Raw genomic sequence first — 25,182 nt, 5'->3', positions numbered from 1 at the left:
AAATATATAGAGATTTGGTACAATATTCCATGAGATTTAGTCTACGAAAGTATGTCATTTGTGTGGAAAATCATTTACAAAATTATTGCTGAAATTGCTGTCTGGTTAAAATGTATGTTGAATGTGAGAACCAAAAACTTCACACTTTTCAGAATAGAAATCTGACAATGCAGTTTAGATGTAATTCATTGAAAACCAACCATACAACTGGCTACTTCCAGGTTATTGATAATTAACACCCTGAAAGTATGCACAAGCTAGTTTTGTATGTTCTTGTTGAACAACACAATGGATTCTGAAAATTGATGTCTGAAATTGAGCACTTCTGAGTACAAAGCAAATATTAAAACAACAGCTTCCCTTCAAATTATTACAGAAACCTATGAGAAATGTTGGGTAGCTGCATATTATTGTCTTTTCTCCATTGCACAGAACAGAGGATAACCTTACATTGTTAATTACTTCATGTATTACAATAGTTATATAGAATGAGAGAGGTTAGTAAAAGACATGGTTTTGATTGTTAGTAATTTCAATACAGAATCAGCATTATTTCTTTGTGTAATGAATGAAGCTTGGTAAAAATAAAATATTCGGAATGTTTCAAAACAGAAAACAGTTTCAGTAAAGAAATCCCATAAATACAACAGGTCACAAAATGTTCAACATTTGTCGGTTTCTGAAATATCATAACTAGTTATTTAGGAACTTAATACAAGATTTAGAAATGAATGGAGTTTTACGTCCTACTTTTCTGCAATACAAGATTTAGGTTTTCAGATGTACCACATGCGAATTTTATGAACAAAATTATGTATCTTCAAGACCAGGTTGTGAATGAGTGAATTCATCTCTTGTACATTGGACGACAAAGATGTCATCGAAATTGGAAATAGAAACTGAATCTATATCTTCAGGTTCACTACCACAGCAGATGTCTGTATACCTTGATAGGGCATTTACACTCTTTGGACATGAGAAAATGGATCACTTAGTTCTTTAGGCTATGGGAGCAAGTCAAATGCTGTTGTCCAGTAAGCTTGAAAGCAAGATGTTATCTTCTCAAGTTTTAGGCTTGTCAAACCATGCTTTCACCAGGTCAAGTAAAAATCTGATAATGCAGGCTGGATTATATTTTCCATTCCCCCTAGATGAGAATTAAATTGAAAAGAAAGTGACTCATGCTTAGATTTGTATTGTATTCAATTGGGTTTAAGAGGGAATGGGATGAATCCATAGATCAATCTGGACACTTAAGTGATTCTTTTATATCATTACAAGATAAAATTGAGGCTTACGGTATGCACTGATGCTGTATATTATAATTATAGGTTCACTAATTAGATATATTTTATCATATGGAATTATCATCTTCTGATGAAGATTTGTTTTATTGGATGTTCTTGCAAATGCTTGTGATCTTAAATGATCTTGATGTTAAACTAACTAAAATCACATGACAAATCTCGACATAAAGACAAACATGACCACCATAAATCACCAGCTAGTTGCATAGCGTAAACAACACTTCAGACTACTGTTTGGGAATAATTGGAAAATTTGCCATAGATAGTATTTGAAAATAATTCCTTTTAATTTAGTTTGATGTTATTTTTCCGATATATGAAAACCTACTTTTGTGCTATGTATTAACTAGGTTTCCAGTTGAGTTAAAATATGATAAATCAACATGATAAAGATCTTCAAAGGAATTATTTCAAGGAGGAACCATGTTGAAAGATTCATAATCATAGTCTTATTCTCAATTTGTATGTAAAGAAATACAGTGGCGCGGCCAGGTTTACGTCCGAGAGGGGGTGAATTATCTGAGATTGCCTGAATTTCTAACCTAGTTATGAGATTTTTGCTCAAAACTTGCTTTCGGGGCTGCGAGGGGGGCAATGAAAAAATACACAGAAAGATAAATCTATTATTGGTGTTTGGTTACATAGAAATCAAGCAATTATGTCCCATTCAGAGATCCATATTTGATTTTTAGACCTGAAACAGTACACTTTGAGATGCTTTCTGTGTTTTCTCAACATGTTAAGAAAGTCTTGTATTAACCTCAAAAGTATGTTCAATGAGTGTGCATATTGAAGGGGTTTACAACGTGTTGAACTTTATGTTCACCATTTTCAGCCATATCATTTTTATATAAACTACTGATTTCTATAGTTTGGAAAAGAAATCAGTGACCCTTGAGTATGTAATTTTTCTGGAAAAAATATGGAGTCCTCACAAATAAGCGAAAAAATAAAAGAAATAATTATAGCTGAAAAAGTAAAGAATTGTTCAGAAGTAATTACTTTGTTCACAATCATCCAAACACCATTTAAATATAACATTCTTGAAAGTGAAACCATTCTCTCTTGAAACAAAGATGAGGCGCATCATAAACAGCACAGCTAATAAAAGTTTGGAATTGTATCCCATACATACATTTCACAATAGTTCAATTACATTAAGTGAACATAAATTTAACCTCTAAAACTTTCACAATTGTGTGACGTAAATAACCCATGCACTGATGACATAAATTCAAGATAATCTTTACAGCACAATAATGGTTTGTTTATAGTGTATGCTTTTGAGTATGTATTGATCTGTAGTGTCTTTTACTATGTAAAAATGTTAATTGTACAAATATCCCAGCATAAACAAGTAGAACTTTTAAAAGTTTAATTTCTTTTCAAGTGAATCTTTGTTCGTTAACAACCAAACAAAACTAATGCATTACGGTATACCACAAAAGGTGTTAAAGATATGTCACATCAACTAAGAACTTTGTCCATACATTATACAGGAACCTTACACTAATTATTACATCTTAATTGTTATTTATAACATTTTGTTTGAATTTTTTTTTTTTTTTAATAATTCAAATCGTTTTATCACTCTGAAAAATTGATTTTTGTCACAGAATTTGATTTTAGAATTAAATAAATCATCATTGTGTTTATGTTTGATGAAAAATACTCCATAAAATGCAAAATGATCTCTACCACAAAGGTACATTTCACTTAACAAGACAGGTCATAAAAAGATGCTAGAATGCGATTATGTTTTATCTGCCTGGAAATTAGAAATATCATTGCATTGTGAAACAGATTTATATTCAGCAAATGATCAAATAACTATTTCAATCTCGAAATAATTGAATAAAGTCGAATTACTATTTCTTCCTCAATAATTGATTTATCAATTTATGATACATTTCATTTTTTCAATTACGTTAAAAGCTCCTTGATAAGATTCCTTCGAAAGATTTAAGCAATAATTTTATTGTCTGATCCTTTCAAATTCTCAATATCAGGTGTTACTGTAATTAGAAACTCAAAAATTAAACCATTTTATGAATTATTAAATAAATCAATAAACAGATTTTCATGACTTGGTTATTTAGGTAAGATTTTTAAGACTTTAATTATTATCTGAGATCTATAGATCAGTAAAGGATAAGGTAAATAGTCTTTGTTCCAATTACCAACAAGTGCCAGAAACATAAACTATGGGTTAACTTCAACATCAGTTACCGGTATTTATTGTCATAAAGTCAATCAGATAATGTTCGTAGAATTTCTTAAAATTACAAATCCCTTCAATTGGTAGCTAGTTAACTATATGACCAAAATACCAATTAAATTGATATTTATTTATTTATGACTAAAAAATACAGGCACCCTGTCCCTACTCAAAAGATTCAAATGCAGAGTTTTTGTACATTTTATGACATGTCCATAGAAATATTAAGTTTGATAACTTGCATTCGAATTAAGCAATTTGTTGCAAGTATTTGCATGTGATGTGAAAAATGACTCGCATTTTAAGAGAAGGACAAGGTTCAACTAAATCAAAACTGTTGAAATTTACTTCAATTAATTCAGAAAAACAGTTATTTGCAAACTATTGATTTGATGACCTAGGCTGGGACTAGACACCCGTGAATGTAGTCACTAAATGAACTTAAAATAGATACCAGATAAATCTCCGTTTCGAAATCTGCAATTCCAAATTGTAGCTAATCTTTAAAGGAAATGAATTATCTAGCCAGTTATCGGAATTCGTGACGCCATTTTGTTTCTTGCTGTAGCTGGCAGGTGCGCATTTCGATCACTCTTGCACTTTTCTTCCAACAATTTCACGACCTTTCTCTTAACTTGATATCATTTCCAAACAATCAAACTTACTTCAATAACATATATTTGTTCTCAAAGAAATATATCAATGCTAATACTGATAATTTCTATGTATTCTTCAATTTAGTACTAGTAGCCCTATCATCGTCCATTCTTTCTTCTCAATATATGCAAATTAGGTTTATTTACTGCGTGCCGGACAGAATAATGTAAATAATAAAAGAGTATAACTCATGTTAAGAATCCAAAAGTACGATTCTTAATAACTGTTCTATGAATTTAGAAAGTAGAAATATTTTTTTGATAGAGAAAAGAATTGCCTTTTAGGCCAATGAACAATCCAGGGAACCGGATCTGTCATGTTTATAGACAACCAAGATGGCGACTAAGATATTTGTGATTTTTGTTTTACTAAATATTTTTCTTATAACTTCTGCACAGAATCTCTTTTTTACATATCAAAAACCATCAGATTGCATAGGAGAATCATCTCCGGTATATTTTGATCTTATGACATTATCATGTCAACCATGTTCTGATCTAACAGTTCAAAAAACTAGTGCAGATGGTAATTTTAGAGAAATTTCTTGTCTCAACAGGTTCCCTTGCCCGAAATTTTCTTTAAACGTTCGATTTGATGTCTGGTATTATCATTATCTCAATTACGAGAAGAATTTTTTACAAACTTTAAAACTCATATTATATTTATCAACGCAAATTCTAAAGACTATCATGAATCCTCTCAGTCAGTTATAGTGTACAGATATGGCATGGATAGAGTGGTTCACTCACTTTTCATTTCCTCTTGCCCAAATGATTTCATTCCTGTGGTGATATTCAAATTCACTTATAGAAAACAGGCAAATTATTAAAGAAATTTTTCGGCATAAAGCCTGCTGATCATGTTGATTATTATGCCTAATAGATTAAGCTAAAAATAAATTTAAATTTAATAAAAATCTGAATTAAGCTTACATACAACTATAAAATTATATTATATTTTACAGGATTGAATTGTGAGTGTCAACCAGGGTATAAATATACTCAGAATTTTGGTGGTTCTAAAGTCACCTGTGAATCATGTGGGCCTAATGAGGTAAAGTGACATTAGTATTTTAACTTTGAATTTGTTTTTACTGTACTCTTAAAACTGAACTGAAAGTAGCAGTTTAAAAGTAAATTCCCCTGTGCTATCACTTATATTTTACCTTTTCATCAATCTTATGATCCATAAACTTAAAATAATTTTTTGATAAAAACTGTACAGGCAAGACAATTCCGTTCATCAAATTCTCATCCAAAGTATGGCGAAATCTAAGGAAGAGTTTTAGTGAACTCTTCTATAGAGAAGTATCATTAGGTGTTTCAAAAGAGTAAGAATGGTCTTCTTGTTTCATAATTTGCAGGCTGTATCAGCTGATGGTTGGGAATGTATAAAATGTAATACAAGTTTTATAGCAGAAACCAAAACATGCCAAGGATGTCAACCAGGTCAAGTATCAGGTAGGTTATCAGAAAATACCTTCTTCGAAAGATACACCTAAAAACTAGCAATAAACCATCTGAAGTTCATAAAACAAGCAATACATCTTCAAATGACATTAATGTAAAACCAAAATTCACTTCACAAAGGATTTTTTTCATAGGAATGATTCAACATAATTATACCAATGGTATATGTATTTTGACCTATTTTATTTTTAGTGGAAAGAGCAGTAGATGGAAACTGGATAATAGACAATACAACTATTTGTAAAACATGTGCCCCATACACCCATCTTAGTGAAGAAGGAGACAGGTAATTTTATTCACCTATCATCTTGGTTTCTTAAAGCTTTAAGCTTATATGAAAAATAGTAGCCTACATGAGTCAATGCTGAAAGGGACAGGTTTGCCATCTGTTTGACCAATCATACCTTAGTCTCAGAAATTTGTATTTTTTAGCTAATCTGATCAATAATATTGTTACCAGAAGAAATTTGAGCCTTCAAATTCATGTCTGTCTGAAATTATCATTGTTTGAAAGTTAATATGATGACTTGAAGTATATCCATAATAGATTTCCTTTTATCTATGTTTTGTCAACATCTACATGTCATTCAAAGAATAATGAGTATTGATATTATATTAATTTGTAGATGTGTGCGATGTAATAATATATTAGGTATTCGACCAGATTTATCAGATTGTCAATGTACTGGAGATGAAGCAGTAAGTAATTTTAAAAAATCTTGATCTCAGTTAATTGCATTACCAATTTCAATTTAAAAAAATAAGTAATTGACAAAAAAAAAATTCTCGAATATATTTACAGCCCACTTCATAAATTACCCCATCACGATAAACCTCTCAATTAGTCAACTAATGAAATTAGAGGCTAACCGATCATCTCAAATCAGGCACGGTTACCTATGAAATCCTACCCGAAATGGGTTAAGTGATTAGCCGTTTCAACACTAATCATTAATTTAAAAGTAGTATTGTCTAAAAATAAAAGTTCTGAGCGTGGTTATATATAACGATTTAGATTGTTTAGATATTTATTTTGTTTGGTTTAATCTTTATGAAATACAGGATATATAATTAGATGAAAGAGGGATTATCGAACTTCTTACAAAATTACATGGATAGTTTGATAAATAAACTGTTTCCTGATAAATTTATGTGAGACCTTATGAATATGGTCTTTATTTCAGGCTGGTGGATTTTGCTTTAAAACTGATGATGATTTGGTAACAGAAAATAATCAGCTGTATACAATACCATTAGAGGTAATTTTCTGTCTTTAATTTGATTCTGTTATTCCAGTATACATATGAAGAACAATTGTTTACTTTGTGTTCCCAAGAAAACATTTTGTATATATGAGTCGGTCAGTAGTAGAAAATTAGTGTGTACAATTCTATTCATTTTAGGAATCATCAGTAGAATCTTATTTCTTCAAACAGAATATACGATCTAGTGAGATCTTATGCAAGGTAATTAAGCTTTTTCTTTAGTTGTATTGTTATCAAAGCTAGTAAGTTGTCTGTAGAAATATTGAGTGCAGTCTATCATATACCAGTGTTTTTTGAATGAGGTAGTGGGATTTTGTGTTGGTTGTAAAGCTTGATTTTTTTGTCATATTTCTCCTATCAAAAGTAGTATCCCATATCAAGAGTAACACTTTGTGCCCAATGCACCACATACTGAGTGGTGGTTTGTTGTATTTTATTAGTTGTTTACTATTTGTTTATTAGGCATATTATTTTTATCAAAGCTAGTTGCTTATGAAAACAGTAACCACTTAATGCTCCAGTACATCAGTTGTTGTATTCCTTAAGTTATGTTTTTTTCTTCAGAATTATGATAATATGACAGCATGTCAAGTATTGGTGAATATGTGTTCTCTATTACTATATGATCTTGGTTCTAGTAGAACTGGTAGTTCCCAGGCCTGTACATTACTTAATGATATTTCAGATATGTAAGTACATGTACATTGATATATAACATAAATTTCTATTTACATCCCATTGACTGAGCATTGCAACAAGGTTTTGAATTTTTTCTATATTTTTTAAGACTTCCAAATTGTTAGTTTTATTTAATGATAGATGGAAACCAATTTTTGGGATTTAACGTCTGAGTGAAGGAGTATTTTTTCTCTAATTATAGCAATCCATTCAAGAAAAATGTCTATTTAACACAAGAAGATGCTGAAGATTTAATTTATGTTAATGATATTCCCACCAGCTTCACATTCTCACCATTAATGTCTCTAGAATTTGTAGCAGGGGAATTCAATATAAATGGACAGTTCCTGGGTTTTAAGGAAGTAACTGGAGGTCTTCTACAGATCTGTGATCATCCTGAAAATGTCTTAGATGCTGCTTTTGTATTTGGTACTGTGTATTCCAGATCAGTAAGTATGACTTTTGAAAGGACAGATAATAAATTTGTTGCAAGCTGTTTTGATAATTGTAACCATTTTTGAAAGCATTTTCAAAAGGAGGTATTTATGGATGAATATGATCCACACTTAAATTTTTTTTCTGGTTAAGAAGTGGGCTTGGTCAGTTTGCTCCCTCTGCGCTATTCTTGTCAATGAAAATTTTACTTTATATGATCTAACTATTAACTAACAGCAGAATTTCAATGTAATTTTTTTTTTTTCAGTGTGATTTGAAAGCATTGAAGCTGTGGGATAAGATAAAATATCCAACATTATTTTATGATTTATGTATCCTTTTATAAAAAATTCACGGGAAAGGTATTTAACTTCAACAATCAGATGCATTCTTTCACAGTTGAAAATTGTAAAAATTATATTCTGAAGAGTGATAAGTTGCAAACAATGAAGAATATTATATGTTCTTATATATAATCTGTTTGTTGTTGTTGATCTTAACTAATATAAAGATATGAAATATAGAGAGAACTCGGCAGATCAGCTACATACAATACCTATTAATGTATTAAATTATAGAGATAATAGAGGAAATCAAGTCAATAGAGGTAAGAATTATTACTATTATTATTATATGTTAATAATCTGAGCTCTTGTACCATGAAAATTGAAGACTAAAATATAAGCTCTGTGTAGGTGATAATAGGGATTCAAAGCCCACTTGCAGTAGCACTGCTTCAGAGCTATTCTTAGCTTGAGGTTGCTTTCAAACCCATAGTAATAACCTATCAGATGACAATCCAACTCACTGTATTGCAGCGAAAAAAAACAAATTTATTTAAGTATTTTGGCACAGATTTAGTTTGGAAACTTACCTAAGGTCCTCAAGTGCAATGGCTCCAGTAAACACATAATATTTGTTTATATATTTTCATTTGTTTTGTTGTTTATAGGTGGAATGAATAGCTGGAGAATTGTTAAGAGGTTTTTCTTAGTTGATAATGAAGCTGGTGTAACAGGTAGAATTGTATAACTGTTAGATTGTTGATATATATGTATATGACTAAAGTTTGGTTATGGTTCCAATGGATAATCTTGGAATAATTCTATCTCTTTTCTATTTATGAATGTTTCTTCTCTGTAAGAAGTGAACAAGAATGAATCTCTTTTTTCACTTGAAATGATTTTGTTCTCTAATAGAAGGATAATGATGATTTGTTTTTTAAAGGTGAAGGTCAAACAGCTACAGTTGTAAGATATGCCAAGTCAATAAAATTAACAATAGAACTACAGAGTGAAACTAAGGAAGGTAAAATCTATATGCCATATTTTACTATAGAATATGGTGAAGTCAGTAGAGCAGATGCTGAGGAAGGAGCGAAAGTCTCAGTAAGTACATGTATAATGAAATCAATCATCTACTTCACTATCTATGATGCTGTGTTCGTTTCCTGTGGAAAGATGTAATCACCATGTTGTATGTATTCAGCCAAAGTCTCAGAATTTTAGTGTGATTTCATAATATATGGTTAAAGATACTTGCCTGTTACAAACTTATAACATGGTTATAGTTATAACATGGCTCTTAAGTTCTTATGTCACAACCTGAATGCTTCATTGCTAATAGCGTTGCTGAGATCTGAAGGAAAAATTATTTTTTATCAAAGGTAGGTAGGTCTTGCTCAGTCTTTTGAAGTAACTGCATCCATTTTTATTCTATTTTCAGATATCATTCAGTGTGTCTTACAGTATGAGTCAGAGTGATTTTTATAAAGATTTTCAAATAGCTACTGGTGTAGTATGTTCTCTTGGTTTTCTATATGGTGTTTATAGAACCTGGGTATGGTCAAGGCGTGCTGGTAGAGTGAACATTGATTTTGCCACTTTGATGAATTTCTTATTTTTCCTCTCTGGATCATTGTCAAACTGCTTCTTTGCTGTGACTTTTGGTATTTCTTTCTACTGGCTGGTGTTTTTCAAGGTAGGTACAATTTCATGGCCGTACTTTTTAATGAATTATTGTACATCACTGTATATAACTTGTTCATCGATTTAATCCACAAATTAAACACTCTTTCAGCTGGTTTGAAATGAGAGTTAACTTTCAGTATAATTTATTTGAACATGTGAACATAGTAACTCACTGATTTGGAGAGCATAGTCTTTGACAATATCCTGAAATCTCTGTTAAGTTACTTCGGGTCTTTCTCGAGCAGAGTACCATCGTTAAGTTGTTGGCAGCTGTCTCAAAAATACGAAACGACGATGGAATGATTATATTCAGGGTACATTTCAATACATTGATATGTACCCAGGGTACAAAACGATACCCGGCTCCAGAACGACCCTATCAGCATTAGTTCATGGGTGGTGATATGATTTACATATTCTTTCAGGGTCAAGATGCTGCATTTCTGGTTCATCCATCAGGGAAAGGTCTAGAAGAGTGGACGATTCTATTCATTGTAGCTTTTGTCATGAAGTTTCTCAACGTTATTCATATCATTGTCATGCAATGTATAATTGACATTTTCTTTATTGATTGGGAACGTCCTATTGCTAGAGCTATCAATAACCAATCACAAGATAAACGTTCCAGACAGGAAATGCCAGTTTCAATATGGCGGACATATTTTGTTGCTAATGAATGGAATGAACTTCAAGGAATCCGTAAGCTAAATAAGATATTCCAGGTTTTTGCTGTGTTGTTTTTTCTGAAAGTTGTTGGATTTGAGAATGTTACAACTATGGATCCTGATGGTAGTGTATCCAAATCAGATGATGTTTATAAAAGTGAAATGAGCTATGTATTTAGATATGCTATAGCTTCCCTGATATATATTCTAGTAGGTAAGGAATCATACAGTTTGTTTAAGGGACTATTTTGGCTACGCTTTTAAGTGCATAGCTACAGCAAAGGCTTTCATATATTTGACTGTACTTGTGGTATATACTTTTCTTAGCGTCTGTTATCATAGCTAAGTAAACTCAACCCATAGCTATCTGTATCACTTTTCAGGATGAAAATCTGACATCAGTTTGTTGTTTTTTTTTACCCTTTTTCTTCAAAATCTGAGATGGATTGTACATTTCTTTGACTTCTTTTTGTAATGAATTATTTGGTTTTATTTCAGCTATTGTACAGTATATATTCTTTTCGTTTATATATGAGAGATTTGTAGAAGATAAAGTACAGCAGTTTGTTGATCTATGTTCTATGAGTAATATCAGTGTATTTATAATGTCCAATGCTAGATTTGGTTATTATATACATGGTAGATCTGTACATGGGAGGTCTGATACTAATATGAGAGAGATGTATGATATGATGAAGAAAGAGGAGGTCAGTATTGTTTCATTGTTTAAGGAACAGGTTTGCCATCCATTTGACCAGCTAAGCTAATCAGTTATAGTGTTCACAGCTCACAGTCAAAATTTGAGCCTTCAAGTCCATGTGTATCCAGAATTATCCGAGTTGGAAATTGAAAGTTCAAACTCTGGCATAGGAAATAATTGTTAGTTTGGGGTATTTTTGAAGGAATTATGCAATAATTGTACATTTCTAGTAATTCTGAAGATTATTTATGTATATTGGACACAAATCATCCTCCCAAAATGTCAAACCATGGCTTTTAAAAGATCATTGAATATTGGTGAACATCTAAACATATTGTTAACTTGACAGATTATTTGATTACAGGAAGATATGTGTGGTAAAAGAGGACTAGAACCTGATTCTGATGAACAAACATTTCAAATGTCAGTACCTTTAAAACTACGAGCTAAATATGATCAAATATACCTACCAATTGCTTTAGAGGTAACTAGTTTTTTATATCTTATTCCTGAGAAAGCTCACTACTCTCTTCAATTGAAAGATCACATTTTTACTTAACTCAAATTTTTCAAAAGGTTAACAATGACAAAAAGCAAAATTTTTCTATATTTCGGGTAATATGTTAGCAGTAGACAAATATGAAATTTTTATTTATTACTCTCTGTATATCAAATTGTATCTTATTGACTATTCTACAGAGAACTACAGCTGTTGGTAGAATGGAACAGGGAAAGGGAAGAACATCTTCATCTTTCGAGAAAAGTATAGAATCTTATTCTGTTCTGAATAAATTTCTTGGTGCCTTCATTGATCATGTAAGTTGACTTTATTTTGTGTATTGGTACTAAACCTCTAAGAATTACAGGATTACTAGATTATATTCTTTTCTTGTCATTAAAATAATCCTGTCTCAGGACGGTCTAAACCACGCTCACGTTCCCTGTTGGTGGGTGAACAATCAAATGTGTGGTGAATTCTGCTTCTTTAAAAGGAAGATCAAGTGTTTAAGTAAAACCACTTTGAGATTTTGAAATGTTTTATATGAACATATGTCTGGTTGAAATATTTACTTAAGTAAATTTTAAGCAAATTTTCATTTGGTATTTTTTTGTAAGTTCTAAAAGTAACCATATGAATCAAACTTATCCCCTTATAACTTTTAGACATTTTAATTTGTGAGTTTATTTTGAAAACTTCTGGTTATAATTCCATCAAAAGAATTGACCTTTGTGCATTATTTTTTTTATTTATAAATGATTTATTTTAGTCGTTTAAAGATTTGGATTATAAAATCATAAAGAAATCATTGATAGAAAATATATTAGATACAGAAATACATGAAACATATGATACTGGAGTCTTATATAATGGTTAGTACCATTTTTTTTTTCACATTTTCTTATTCCTATAGTTCTGGTAGGCCATGTATCTGAAATGGGAAATATTTTGGTATATAAAAATCGTTGAAGTTGTGATGCCGTTGTGGCAATGGTCAAAATCAATTTAAATTCTATAAAAACTGTAGCTAGCTGATATTGAGCTACATCAGTTGGTACAATACATAATTATATCACTTTAAATAATTTGGTTCTAATATTATATATAATTTATGGGTTCTGTCTGTTCCAATTCTGCCCCATTCTGGAACATGATGAAAGCAGGTGTGCCACATTCAAAATTTTCCCATCTATTTCCTTCTCTGCCAATTTGAATGCTGTCTGTACTTACTATTTTTTTGGCACACATGGAATGAGTCCAGAACTCTGTTCCAAATCGTTTTATTGAAGGTTCTGTTGATTCCATAAATCCTGAAAGTGCAGAACTCACTATTATAGCAGCCATATTTTTTTATTATTTTTTTTTCAGTATATAAAGATATTTTATTTTCTCTTGTAGATAATGGTCATTCATTTGATCAAGTATTATTCTATGGTAATGAATTAACGTTGATATTATTTGATATTTTAATGTTCTGTATGGTGGACTATGCAGCACAGGATTTTGTTTTAGCAGGAGTTCTGACTTATTTAGTCTCCGAGGTAAATATTTGTCTTATAAAATCTTAGCTAAGAGAGTCACCTATACCTGTCATGGAAGAAAATCCTAATACCTGTCAAATGCACAATGAAAACTACATTTTTAAGTTTGAATAACTTGTTTTTGCAAGAAATAGTTCTGTCAATCCAAGTAACTGCAGAAAAGACAATATTTGGTACAAATGATACTGTTCTGTTAGTACTAGGAAAAATGAGTTCTATTATTGTATTACAGCTTATAACAATGGCACGTACAATTGGTGGAAAGAAGAATTTGGCCAGTAAAACTTTAGTTGATGATAGATTCTTAATTTAATTATCAATCGAACAGGTTTTAAATTAACTCCAATACAGACTACAGAGATTTTAGATGACAGAAGTGTATATCATAGTGAAATAATAGTAGTGCTTTTAATGCGAATGATATGAGAAGTGGCCATAACTGTTAAATGTGTTACCTTATTTTATTCTCAAAATCATGTTTGATTTCACTTTTTAACTTTTAAAATGAAATCTTTTAGTTTCAATTCAAATCAGGACCATAACTTTCATTTCCATCAGAACTTGTAAATTGATGTTATATATAATGTATATAATCTGTACTGTAAATAACAATTTTAATTATAGTTTTATTATATCATGTTATATTATTGTTGATTGTCCAGTCTAATTAAAGTAAGACCAAAATTTTGTTCCCTTTTTTATTAGCTAGGGTATTACGAACGGGCCTCTTGAACATTCGTCGAAATAACTTTATGAACTGACCTGATGACCCCCACCAATCAAATTTCACTCCAGCGCTTGGATTTTGTGAGAGAATGGGTATATTAAAAATACAAGTTAATAAAAAAAGAGAACAAAAATTTGGTCTAAGTTTAATTGGTGTATCATCATTTATATGTATATTTTTTTAAATGTTTTGTTTTTTTTTTATCTTGATTCTGTAATATTAAATGAATCTCTCTGTACCATACTTAAAAACCTAGGAATAATATATATATATATAAATACAGCCTGTCTACTAGACACCTAGTGTATATGGATGCATAAATAATCTATCTAGGAGTAAGAATGCATATCAAATAATTCAGACACGCACAATTTATCCGTCCAAGATATATCATAAATCACAAGTTTCTTTTTTGTACGCCATGAACTCAATTAGTATGAATTCCATTTTCGACTATAAATATTTATTTTTGTTACAATAATTATTTAACTGTCAATAAATGACATTTTTACTGAGTATCTGTTATTCCAGTTAATAACCCTGACCTTATGAACTGCACTCCATTTTATGATGGAAAACAGTGGTTCTACTGTGAAAGTTCTTCTAGCACTCTGAAACATATTCAGCTTTACTTAAACTACCAATGACTGACCAATGACATCAACCTAAATTTGGATTAAAATATTTTGAATAAATTTGCATATGATATTAAGCAGTACTGGATATGACTTACTCATAATTTGGGAGAGGGGTAATATAGACGAAAGCCTGTTCCCGATACCTGTCTTTTTTATATTAATGAAATAGTGTTTACAAAAAAGAACAAGTTTATCATAACTAAAGAGACTAAAGCTCATATTTTTCAGCATTTGGGGACCAAAGAACATTTTTGAAAATCGAAGTTTGTCTGTAGCTGCATATATTCAAGAATTTAGTTGTCTCCCTTTGTTTTTATTTATCTGAGTTCATTTTCATCACTTCACCTTTCCATTTTTGAAACGGTTCCAGTGTGGTACGAAATTTAACTTATTGGTTGAGATTGTTAGTTCTATATGGTAAATATTTCTGTAATATACTGCAAATCATCAAGTTGCCGGTACGTTTTATAGCCTTCTCGTGTAGACTATTTATTGACCTATTCTTCCTAGTTATTGTATCATAGAAGTTCTATGTTATGAACTATCAAATTTTACTTTGACTTTGATCCTATCCTATAGCTTAGACTATAGACTTAAAATGAAAATCCCAACCAAAGAAAAAATTCTACAAGTTCTATTTGGAAATATGATTTCAGTTGAACATGTCAGTCAATTTCCCAAGTAATTTCTTAGTGGAAGTATTTTCATTTCAAATGTTAAATTTCCAACATTCAAAGAAAAATGCAGAAATTAATATTTCAAAATTCTTAGAAATGCAAGAAATTTTTGATTTTGTATTTAGTGTAGACGTAGTGTAGGTCTAGGATTATTTCTCAAATCACAATTATTAAAGTTGCAACTTATACATTATTAGGTTTTATTACATTAAATAAATATTTGTTGTCAAACAATGACACACGTTTAAAAGAAAATAAATTCTCTAATGAAGAAAAAGTATCAAAAAAAAATTCCTATTTACATATTTTAGTTACCGGTACTAGTTAACTTACTGATGTTTTTTGTTACAGGTACTTGGAATTTGCTGCAAGATATAGAAAAAGAAAATCAGACTAAAATGCTTAAAAAAATAGTTAGTAGGCTAAATTCAACATATTTTATTAGGGATTGGCCTAGAAAATTTTCTATTTACAATTTCTTCTGCATTTGGATGATTTTAGTTGTATGCCGTCATTCTGTAGGCTTCAATGGCGTTTCTACCATTGACACCATTGACCATTGACACCCCCCACAGAAAAGATGCTGGCCCGCCTTTGCTCCCCTCCTTTCAATTTTTTTTATCAATTTATATAGTAAAAGAATGGTCTAAAATTTTTTTAGGTTGTGTTCCTGGTTGGAACATATGTTGGTGTGTATATAGATCAAAATTATCAGGTATGTGATTGGAAACTTTTCTCTGATAAACAAAGCTGAAAAAAAGGAAACGCTGAAAGTGCTAGACGTCACTTATCATTCTGTTTCAAATCAGTTTGCATGTGGGCTTGTTCCAATTTCAGAAAGATCGATAAAATTCTGTCACATAATGAGCCATTTTGTTGGCATACAAAAATTATATTTTGAAGCTAAATTTACAATATTTTTCCATAATAGCATGATTGTTCTATTCTATTTCAGATGCCTAAAGTTAATCCTGAAAAGCTATTGGAAGATATAAAAGAATTTACTGAGAATTATAAAAAGAAATGATGATGAATTTCCCTTTTCTGTGATAACTTTTAAACTTCAGGACTTTTATGAATATTTATATGATATGTGACTCTACACAAGTGTTATGCATTAATGATTATGTGTGTGAAAAATAGAATTTGTTTCATTTGTGCTTCTGTCATTTGGAATTTATGAAATGTGTTGCCTGATTAAATTTTTTCCCCTTGAAGGCTAGAGAAATATTAAATCTGGCAACTCTTTTTATATATTTCATTTACCACCAGCACTTGTTCGACATCATCTTTGTATCAAGAGTATAATATAAGATTTACCTTTACACTATTTCCATATTTTTTCTGAAACTGGTTGCAGTACCCCATAGGAAATATCAGACATGCTAGAAGAACTCAAAATGCTAATTATTCAGTGTGAAATGACATGGAATCAACTTAAAATCTGAACACATGATACAATTCAGATATTCAGATTGTGTTGTTTTTTTTGAAAGGTTGTGAGTTTAAAACCAGAATAGCTTGCTTTGAAAACAAGAGTTAAAATTCCATTAATTGAGCTTGGGCATACAAGGGATGAGATTAAAAAAAGGAAGGCTATGACGTTGAGCTGTGAACAGTATAACTGAAAAAAATCCTTTTTCTATGACTAAGGTACGATTGGCAAATAAAAATGGCGCATCTGTCCCTTTAAGTGTGAAATACATAAAAAACTCAATAAAAAACGGCAATTTATCATTTTCATCACCAGTAACAATTACACAATGATATATAAATCAACATATTATATCATACACTCAATCTCATTCTTTTCTCTCATACAAATATAATCATACATAATATATTCATACATAATTACATAGTATATAGTCAATAATAAAATATATTCAAGTGGTTTTCCAGTAAAATCAATGTTGCAAATGGCAAGAAAATTTAATTAATTTAGTAAATAGCTTGATATTTTGTTTCATTATTTTATGTGTGTGACTTCACTTCAATTCACATGATTTAGAATGACTGAAGTAACACATAGAAAATAAACAAAACAAAATATCTAGAACTGTAGTTTATAAGGGTAAAAATATATAAATGAAAAATATTCATGGTTATATTCAGAAAATATGATCAAAATAAAATATTACAGAACCTCTGGTTTAAATTCTAGAATACAACATTCAGATCAGATCATATTAAAATACTAATTAAATAAATTTCTCAAATGACCTTATCAAAGGATAAAAGAAGTTATACCTAATAACTTAATATGTGCGTACATTTCTGGTTCCAAAAAAATATGCGGCCTATTCTTTTTGGTCAAAGAAAGTTGTAAAGGACGGACTTAAAGTAAGTTATTGGAAATTTTCATTTCTGAGCCCTACATATTGTCTTCACTAGATTTGCTACTTGCTTTGGTCAAATATTACAATATGCTCCTTGGTGAACTAAACGCTAACTAATAGCTAATGGGCTCTATGGTTAAAACACGAAAGGAAAACATGGCTCTTTAAAATTGCTTCTCACACCATAGTGATCACCGGATGCATAAGGTTGCGACAAAGAATTGCGGTCATAAGTTTACAAGCAATTCTCGTACATCTAAGTTGTGATCAAGCAACTGGTAATCGCTATGGTGCGAGTGCATCTTTAAACATCAACCTAATATGACAATGAAATTCAATAGGTTTGTTTCTATCTAAAAGCTACAATCCTACAATTGCAAAATTGATATAAATGTGATAGAGATTCTGTAGACATTACCTCTAAAAATATGGTGATGTCAAACCTGAATCAGACAATGTGGTATATTATAAATACTCTTCATAAAACAATAAAAAAAGATATAATATACTGCTTTTATGAAATACAATTACTATATTTATTACAGGCAACGTTTCAACTGGGGTTCTCTAGTCTTCATTGCCTGATAAAGACTAGAGAACCCCTAGTTGAAATGTCGCCTGTAATAAATATAGTAATTGTATTCCATAAAAGTAGTATAATTTTTCTTATTCATGCCAATTACTAAATGCAACTCAAAGAATATAACAATAAAAGCTGTAAATCTTTTGAATTATGCAGCACTAAGAGTTTCAGAGGTTCCTTGTTATTATTAATAGAGAATGTGAAAGACTTATCTCGTGGCTAATTCAATGCCTGAATAACGTGAGACTATTTCAGGAAAAGCATGACTAATTATCAAATATAGCAAAATATCTTTGAAGCATTCTCAAAATTTCAACTGCTTTTACATAAAAAGTATTTCATAAATGCCACATTGACCTGTCTTTGATATGGCACATTAGATATGAATTATGTTTTATAAATAATATATAAATAGGAATGTTAAATTACTGTGACTCTGTTCTACCTATGAAATATGGAAGTTTGATGGTACAAGTGGTATCACAGTTGGTCTCAATCAAGAGAGCACTCAAGAGAAACTAATGCTTGGGATACAATCAGAGTTTTGGTCATTCATTTTTGTTGCTAATTTTGAGTAGATCTTGTGCGCCCACAACAAGATAATTTCTTTGCTGACAGGATTTATCATATCAAACAGGTTTGATATTTTTCTGCGCTTTTTATTTCGAAGAAGATTGTTTTCTTTATGTTCCCGCAGGCAAGATGAGACAAGAGCAGAGCATCATCATTCAATTAGGGCCGTTCTATTTTTAGTTAATCACCAATTAAATATGAAACCACATGACACTTAACATCACAAAATGGCAAAAAATATAAACGACTAGGGATTCCTCTAGTTCCCACAATCGGTCAGTTATTCTAGTCTAGGCAACCAAAACCGTTCGTGTGCACCAAGCATTAAACACATAATTGCCAAGAAAACAACCTATCAGCTGACTACTGACTGTATAAAGTTTCCTACAGCCCTATTATCTGAACATGCTAAAACAATGACTATAACAAAGGAAATGAAACCATCATTGCGTTTTAATCACAGTGTGATCTCAAAAGGAAGTTCAAAAGAAATTTAAATACACTAATAAATATAAAGGCCAAACCTGACCTAACAATATCTGTAAAATTAACAAGGAAAAAAAACTGAAAAACAAGCTTTAACACCCTGGCCAACATTTGCCATTTCAACAGTTTAAAGAGGCAGTGCGCAAAAATTGTATTTTGCTAAATTTTTAAAATATTCATACCACCAGTGGTTAAGTGGTCTTCACACCATAGTGATCACCAGTTGCCCATCCAACTGAGTTGTGAGATGTGTTCGCAACTTATGGCGAATTTAATATTGGCAACCATTCTCAAACGGTAATCACCATGGAGTTGGAAATAAAGCTTAATGGTGGAAATATTTGACTGGTTTTGAAAAATAATTCTTTAAGAATTGTAGATCAGGAAATGAGAATTACTCCCTCTATTGAGAAAGGTCACTTCACAATATAATCAAAAACCTATATAATCTTGAACACCGGGAGAAAAGGTTTCGATACAATACTGTTTTAATGAAGCTGGTACACAATATCCCTTGGTGGCTGTGATATAAATATCGTATTTATAACTTGCAATAGAACTTTCAGCTCATAGTGAATACAGGATTCATTATCTAAAGATTGCATATATCAATGTTTGCATTATACTTCTTTAAACAACATTTTAAAACCAAATTTTTGTCAACCTTTTAACTCGAGAGGTCAAGCAAGAAATACAAATAGCTCAAGTTTTCATTAACTGTATCCTTAGGTCATTAAGACTTTGACAAGATAATCCTTTGAGCAATAAAGATAATATTCAGAAATATATTATGCTAATTTTTAAGGAAGAATTATTATCACAAAAGAGGTTAAGAGATTTCATACAAAATTATATACATCAACAAATTTGGACCAGTTTTTAACTGTAAAATATAAGTTTATCTGAAGATTATAATTATATGTACATCTTAATTATAAACATTTATCTTTATGTATACATTAGTCTTGGCTCAAAATTACTGTCTCTTAAAGGGACAATACGCAAAGTTTTCATTATTCTAAAACTATGTAAATTATACATGAAAATATCACTAAATTTATTTCTAAGTATCTACTGAATTTGTTTTAAAACGGTTAATCAAAAACAGAATGTTAAGTTAAGCAGCCTAAATTAGTTTAGGTGTTTGGCATCATAGAAATTTGATATTTTAATATGATTAAATCCATACAGTAGTTTTCTAACATCTACCCAAAGCACAAATATAAGTTGAGCTCAAGTGAACCTTGAAATAGTTTCTACGTTAAAAAATTAACGGCAGGATTTTTTCAGTTAAAACTTTCAGATAGGTTAAGGGACGTACACTTTCAAGATTTTGGTGTAGAAAAAATTTTGGACCCACGAAAACAAATCTTAATGCCCCTTTAAATGATCCCTAATGGATGTTAGATGATATAGATCTGATAGATGGAAGCCTGAACAAGTTGGAGTCATTTTAAGTGCTTTCTCGCCATTAAGTCTAATTTCTGTGGTGTCAATAAAACATACGCTTCGAATTCTTTACACATTAAATAAGAGGAATAAAAACATTTAAAGTAAATCAACTGTACAAATAGTGAATGGAGGCAAATGGGGGAAATGCAGAACTTTTGAAATGACGAAAAAACTTTAGAAGTGTCCCTTTTTTTTCAAATAAGGATTGAATCCCCTTGATCTCATTTCAACTTGGATTGCACTACAGTTCTTAATGTGAAGCATGGAGGGGTAAATAGTCTAACACTCCCCAACTTTAAGACGATCAGAAAGTCACAAATACACAGAACAAAACAGACATCTGTCCAATACACCCACTCAGGAATCAGCATGGTTGAGACTAACAGTAACTTATTGTCCAATAGATGGTAGTCGAGGTGTAGCTGAAGAAGGAGTTCTGGTTTCCGTTGTATTATTACCACTAGTTTGTCTTCCCATACTATCCACAGACACACTTCTTCTAAATACACTATTTTTAGAATTTTTATTCACTAAAACAGATTCATGACTTTGAGCTAATATTGTTAATGCAGCTTCATAATTGGGCGGAGGTGTTATGGGTTCTTCTGATGATGACATACGAATCTGAAATAAAAGTTTTCCTTCTTCATCAATGAGCTAAAAAAAGGTATGAGAGAAATTCAGAATTTGGTAATAGTAGATGACAAGTTAACATCGGCTACCACATAACCAACACTTAAAGGGATATTAGGCACCTCAATATTTGCTTTATCTGCTTATTCAGCTCTGTGGCATTTATAAGAATTAAAATATGAATTCCGAAGACCAAATTTTATGTGGCCAATAGTCATTACCACACCTAATTGGTATTCTCACAGGCAGACATGATCTAAAAAGAATAGAAACGTACATTTCTGCGTGTTTGTGGTGTAGCAGGATATAAACCTGATGTAATGACTTCATCATAAGTTGGAGGTGGATTATATAAAGATGCATTATCACCATCATCTAATCCTGCCTCAAAAGCTCTTAATGCTGAAAACAAAGGTAAAATAAAGTAAAATAAACCTTAGTGCTTTGTGGATTGGCTGATAAACAAAATCCACATAAATTTAGCTCTCATGAATATGAATGATGAGGCCTATCACACTATCCTAAAATATCTTAAGACATCGTCTCTCAATAATGCACCCCAGTCTGTGATATACAAAATAAGTTGCTTAGTCTCCATGTATCGCTTTCCAGAATGAAAATCCAGCCTTTGGTTTGTCTACGTGCAGCTACAAGTACACTAAAACAGAGTGCATCTCGAAGAGAAACTTCTTACATGAAGAAATTACCATTATAACGTAATAATTACTATATTTTCGTCCTTAGTCTGATTTCCATTCTGATATATAAAACAGGTAAAAGAAAACATTATACCATCAAAGCACCTAATTGTTATATCAAATATCAATGAAATATGACAGACAGCCCCGTCGCCAGGAATGAATTGGTGCCGGGCTCAGATTTTGTTCCAGAGAACAAATCTAAATCTATATATAGTTTTGAATTTGTTCAAAGTCATTGTTAATGAATCAATCTCTGCTGAACTGAAGAAGGTTTTGCTGGGGCTTAATTCTCACTTGCTGGGGCCTAACCCCCACCCTAACGAGGGGGCTGATGACAGACCATTGATGAAGCCAAGCTACATGTGAAAATTCAGTCGCATAATTAACTGTCACGGTCCCTATAGTTCTAGTCAAACTAATTAACGTGTTCCCTGTGAGTTATATATAGTTACTATACAACAGGTAGGTAATTGATTAGTATCCTGCTATAAATAGACTAATTAACTAACTAATTACTCACAATTCCTGTTGGTTCCAGATCTACGTGTTTTTTGTTGAAAACAGTATAATATAATTAGAAATATTACAACAGCCATTCCTATAACTATCATAATTAATATGGTGTTCTGATTCAATATCTGTTCTTCTTCTACAAGTAAAAATATAACTTGTTTCATAATAATAATTTCTCCCTGTCAGTGATGCAAGTCAAATGGTCTGATTTGGAAAAAATGTAAAGGCGTTTGGATAGAACAAGAAAAAATAAGCTGTAGCATTCTGTAGATCCTAGACAATTGGAAATCAAAAGAACACAGTTTAGGCAAATTTTTCCTTATTACCAGTTAATTCACAGTCAAAAAAATTGGATGTAAAAGCTTAACTCTGAAGAAGCAAATGAAAATTAGACCAAACTTTCGTTTCTTTTTTTTCATCTCTTATAGTTAAATTAGCCACTTTAGATGGAAGAAATATGATTTTGTTCACGTCACAAAATGCCAGCTCCAATTTGATTGGCTGGCGTTATCATGAGGCCGCGTCTACACTCTGGAACAGTTTACCATTGTCATTGCGGAATGTGAATTCTTTAGACGTTTTTAAAAAACAACTCAAGACTCACTTCTTTCGAACTGCTTTTAAGGATTTCTTGTAGATTTTATTTCATTCTATATACTTTTAATTGACTGCAATTATTTTAAACTGTTTATTTTATTTTTTATTTATTTTTATGTGAAGCGCTTAGAGTAATTGTTTTTATATAACGCGCTCTATAAATAGTGTATTTATTATTTATTATATGAGACAGCTAAATGTTAGACCTTTATTGAATCAAAAATAAAATCTTTTAAAAAAAATGGAACAGAAGTTTGGTCTAATTTTAAGACCACAAGAAGAAGAAACTTACCACACAAATCATTTTTATAAATACAACTCCCATCAGCACATCGCCTTTCTGCTGGAGCCAGACAATCCATTGATGGAATGTCTTCTTTTACAGTTGTAGTTTTAGCACCTTTATCTCCTTTACTCAGTGTTTTTATATTTATATTATCTATTGTACTCATTTTCACTTCTTACATTGTCTATTTATCAATAAATGTCACATGAATTTCATCTGTTCTGAAATAAAAAACAAACTGTAAATACAGGTGAAAGTAATAACATAACCCTTGGTTTTCACTATTCAAAGCTAAGTACAAACTTAATATTTACAAAAAAAAATAGAAATACAATCCAATATCATTATTCCAAAATCTTTTAGTAGACACGACCATTCCATGAATCGAATGCCATGGGTTTTTAATCCACTTTCAACTAATGTCTTTCAAATGGTGTCTTGTCCAAGATGATTTTCCAATTTAAAGGGGCATCCGCCATAGATCTGGTTATAATCAAATCAAATCTGGAGCATAAATCTTAAGTAATCTCAACAATTATTCTTAAAAGTGAAAGGGTCTGAACATCTTAGACTTTTTCTCGCATTCAAGATAATTAAATAGAGTTGGTTATCCAGACTTTCTTAACATTGTCAAATGGATCTTTTCTTGATTTGGATTTCTCCTTTGAAAATAGCAATATTTCTCAAGATGTACATTTATTTTGAACTCTCAGACGAAACCTTTTAGTGCCACACTGACTATATATCACTGAGTTACTATAGACAAAAATAATTAAAATCACTGATTTGGGATGATATAATTAATAGCCAATATTCTAGAATATCTGCTGGTTCTTTGATATCCGTGGTTAGTTCTTTAGCTACTGTTTGCTGATATTTGGATAGCTGTTTATAACAAATGTTTAACAAACTGTTCTAAATGTAAGCTGTCGCTTTTGAAAGAATTTCATGACTTCATTTCTTGAAAAATAATGCAAATTGAACAAAAAGTATGCTTGCAGATTATGACCTTTGAACTGTGATAGTGAATTTTATACAAAAAAAAGGTTTTAAGTGTATGATATCATCTATTCCTATATGAAAAACTAGTGTTCACACCAGACATGTAGGCAGTCATTACAAGTTGAAGTTTCATTTCATAATTATAACAGAATCAAATTTCAACACAACTTTCTTTTTCTCATTTTCAGGGGTTGATTTGTGTCTGGAATATATGTACTAGAAATGTATGAAAATCATATAATTCTTCAAAAATAAATTAAACTAGGAATTTCTCTTTCTATTTCTATATCTGTCTTTTTTATATAAGTCAGTCTCTTTTTAACTTTCAAAGATGGATAATTAATCCTGTTCACACATGGATTTTAATGCTCAAATTACGATGATGAGCTGTGAACACTATTACTGATGAGCTTAAATATAAAATTCCAAGGTATGATTGGTCAACTGGGTGGTGAATCTGTTCCTTTAACACACACAAAAATAAGAAACTTACGACAAAAATATATTGCAAGAAACCTGAAACTTTGTTGAAACATCAAATAAAATATGCATAACAAGTGTTAAAATTAAA

At 30.9% G+C, this 25,182-nt stretch overlaps 2 protein-coding genes across 2 annotated transcripts; one reads left to right on the top strand and one right to left on the bottom strand.

Moving 5' to 3' along the window:
* The first annotated feature begins 5,603 nt into the window (after positions 1 to 5,603).
* On the top strand, positions 5,604 to 14,648 carry LOTGIDRAFT_192673 (hypothetical protein). Its single transcript, XM_009061304.1, has 19 exons — positions 5,604 to 5,642; positions 5,844 to 5,937; positions 6,278 to 6,350; positions 6,836 to 6,910; positions 7,055 to 7,117; positions 7,481 to 7,605; positions 7,797 to 8,043; positions 8,298 to 8,361; positions 8,541 to 8,636; positions 8,982 to 9,040; positions 9,229 to 9,411; positions 9,755 to 10,009; positions 10,425 to 10,878; positions 11,163 to 11,371; positions 11,729 to 11,848; positions 12,064 to 12,180; positions 12,633 to 12,735; positions 13,262 to 13,404; positions 13,637 to 14,648. Exons 6-19 carry the CDS (start codon positions 7,493 to 7,495, stop codon positions 13,715 to 13,717), a joined length of 2,244 nt encoding a protein of 747 aa, XP_009059552.1. The 5' UTR covers positions 5,604 to 5,642; positions 5,844 to 5,937; positions 6,278 to 6,350; positions 6,836 to 6,910; positions 7,055 to 7,117; positions 7,481 to 7,492; the 3' UTR covers positions 13,718 to 14,648.
* Positions 14,649 to 21,208: 6,560 nt separating this feature from the next.
* Positions 21,209 to 23,831, bottom strand: LOTGIDRAFT_234148 (hypothetical protein). The gene is made up of 4 exons (XM_009061303.1): positions 23,616 to 23,831; positions 22,734 to 22,862; positions 21,790 to 21,914; positions 21,209 to 21,503 (listed from the first exon to the last, which is right to left on the bottom strand). The coding sequence occupies exons 1-4, from the start codon at positions 23,773 to 23,775 to the stop codon at positions 21,270 to 21,272; spliced, it is 648 nt and encodes a 215-aa protein (XP_009059551.1). The 5' UTR covers positions 23,776 to 23,831; the 3' UTR covers positions 21,209 to 21,269.
* Between the last annotated feature and the right edge of the window lie 1,351 nt (positions 23,832 to 25,182).

Source organism: Lottia gigantea, assembly GCF_000327385.1.
Source record: "Lottia gigantea unplaced genomic scaffold LOTGIsca_47, whole genome shotgun sequence".
Classification (NCBI taxonomy): domain Eukaryota; kingdom Metazoa; phylum Mollusca; class Gastropoda; family Lottiidae; genus Lottia; species Lottia gigantea.
Note: the sequence above shows the minus strand (reverse complement) of the source record. Positions and strands in the feature narration are given on the sequence as shown.

Bases quoted from the DNA above. Each gene is read 5' to 3' on its own strand.
- LOTGIDRAFT_234148 (XM_009061303.1), bottom strand. From the start codon at position 23,775: ATGAGTACAATAGATAATATAAATATAAAAACACTGAGTAAAGGAGAT. The intron at 22,863-23,615 runs GTAAGTTTCTTC...TTTTACTTGTAG, and splicing joins TTATAAAAATGATTTGTGTG to AAGAAGAACAGATATTGAAT. The intron at 21,915-22,733 runs GTGAGTAATTAG...CTTTGTTTTCAG, and splicing joins ATCTGGAACCAACAGGAATT to CATTAAGAGCTTTTGAGGCA.
- LOTGIDRAFT_192673 (XM_009061304.1), top strand. From the start codon at position 7,493: ATGACAGCATGTCAAGTATTGGTGAATATGTGTTCTCTATTACTATAT. The intron at 11,849-12,063 runs GTAACTAGTTTT...ACTATTCTACAG, and splicing joins ACCTACCAATTGCTTTAGAG to AGAACTACAGCTGTTGGTAG. The intron at 13,405-13,636 runs GTAAATATTTGT...ATTGTATTACAG, and splicing joins TGACTTATTTAGTCTCCGAG to CTTATAACAATGGCACGTAC.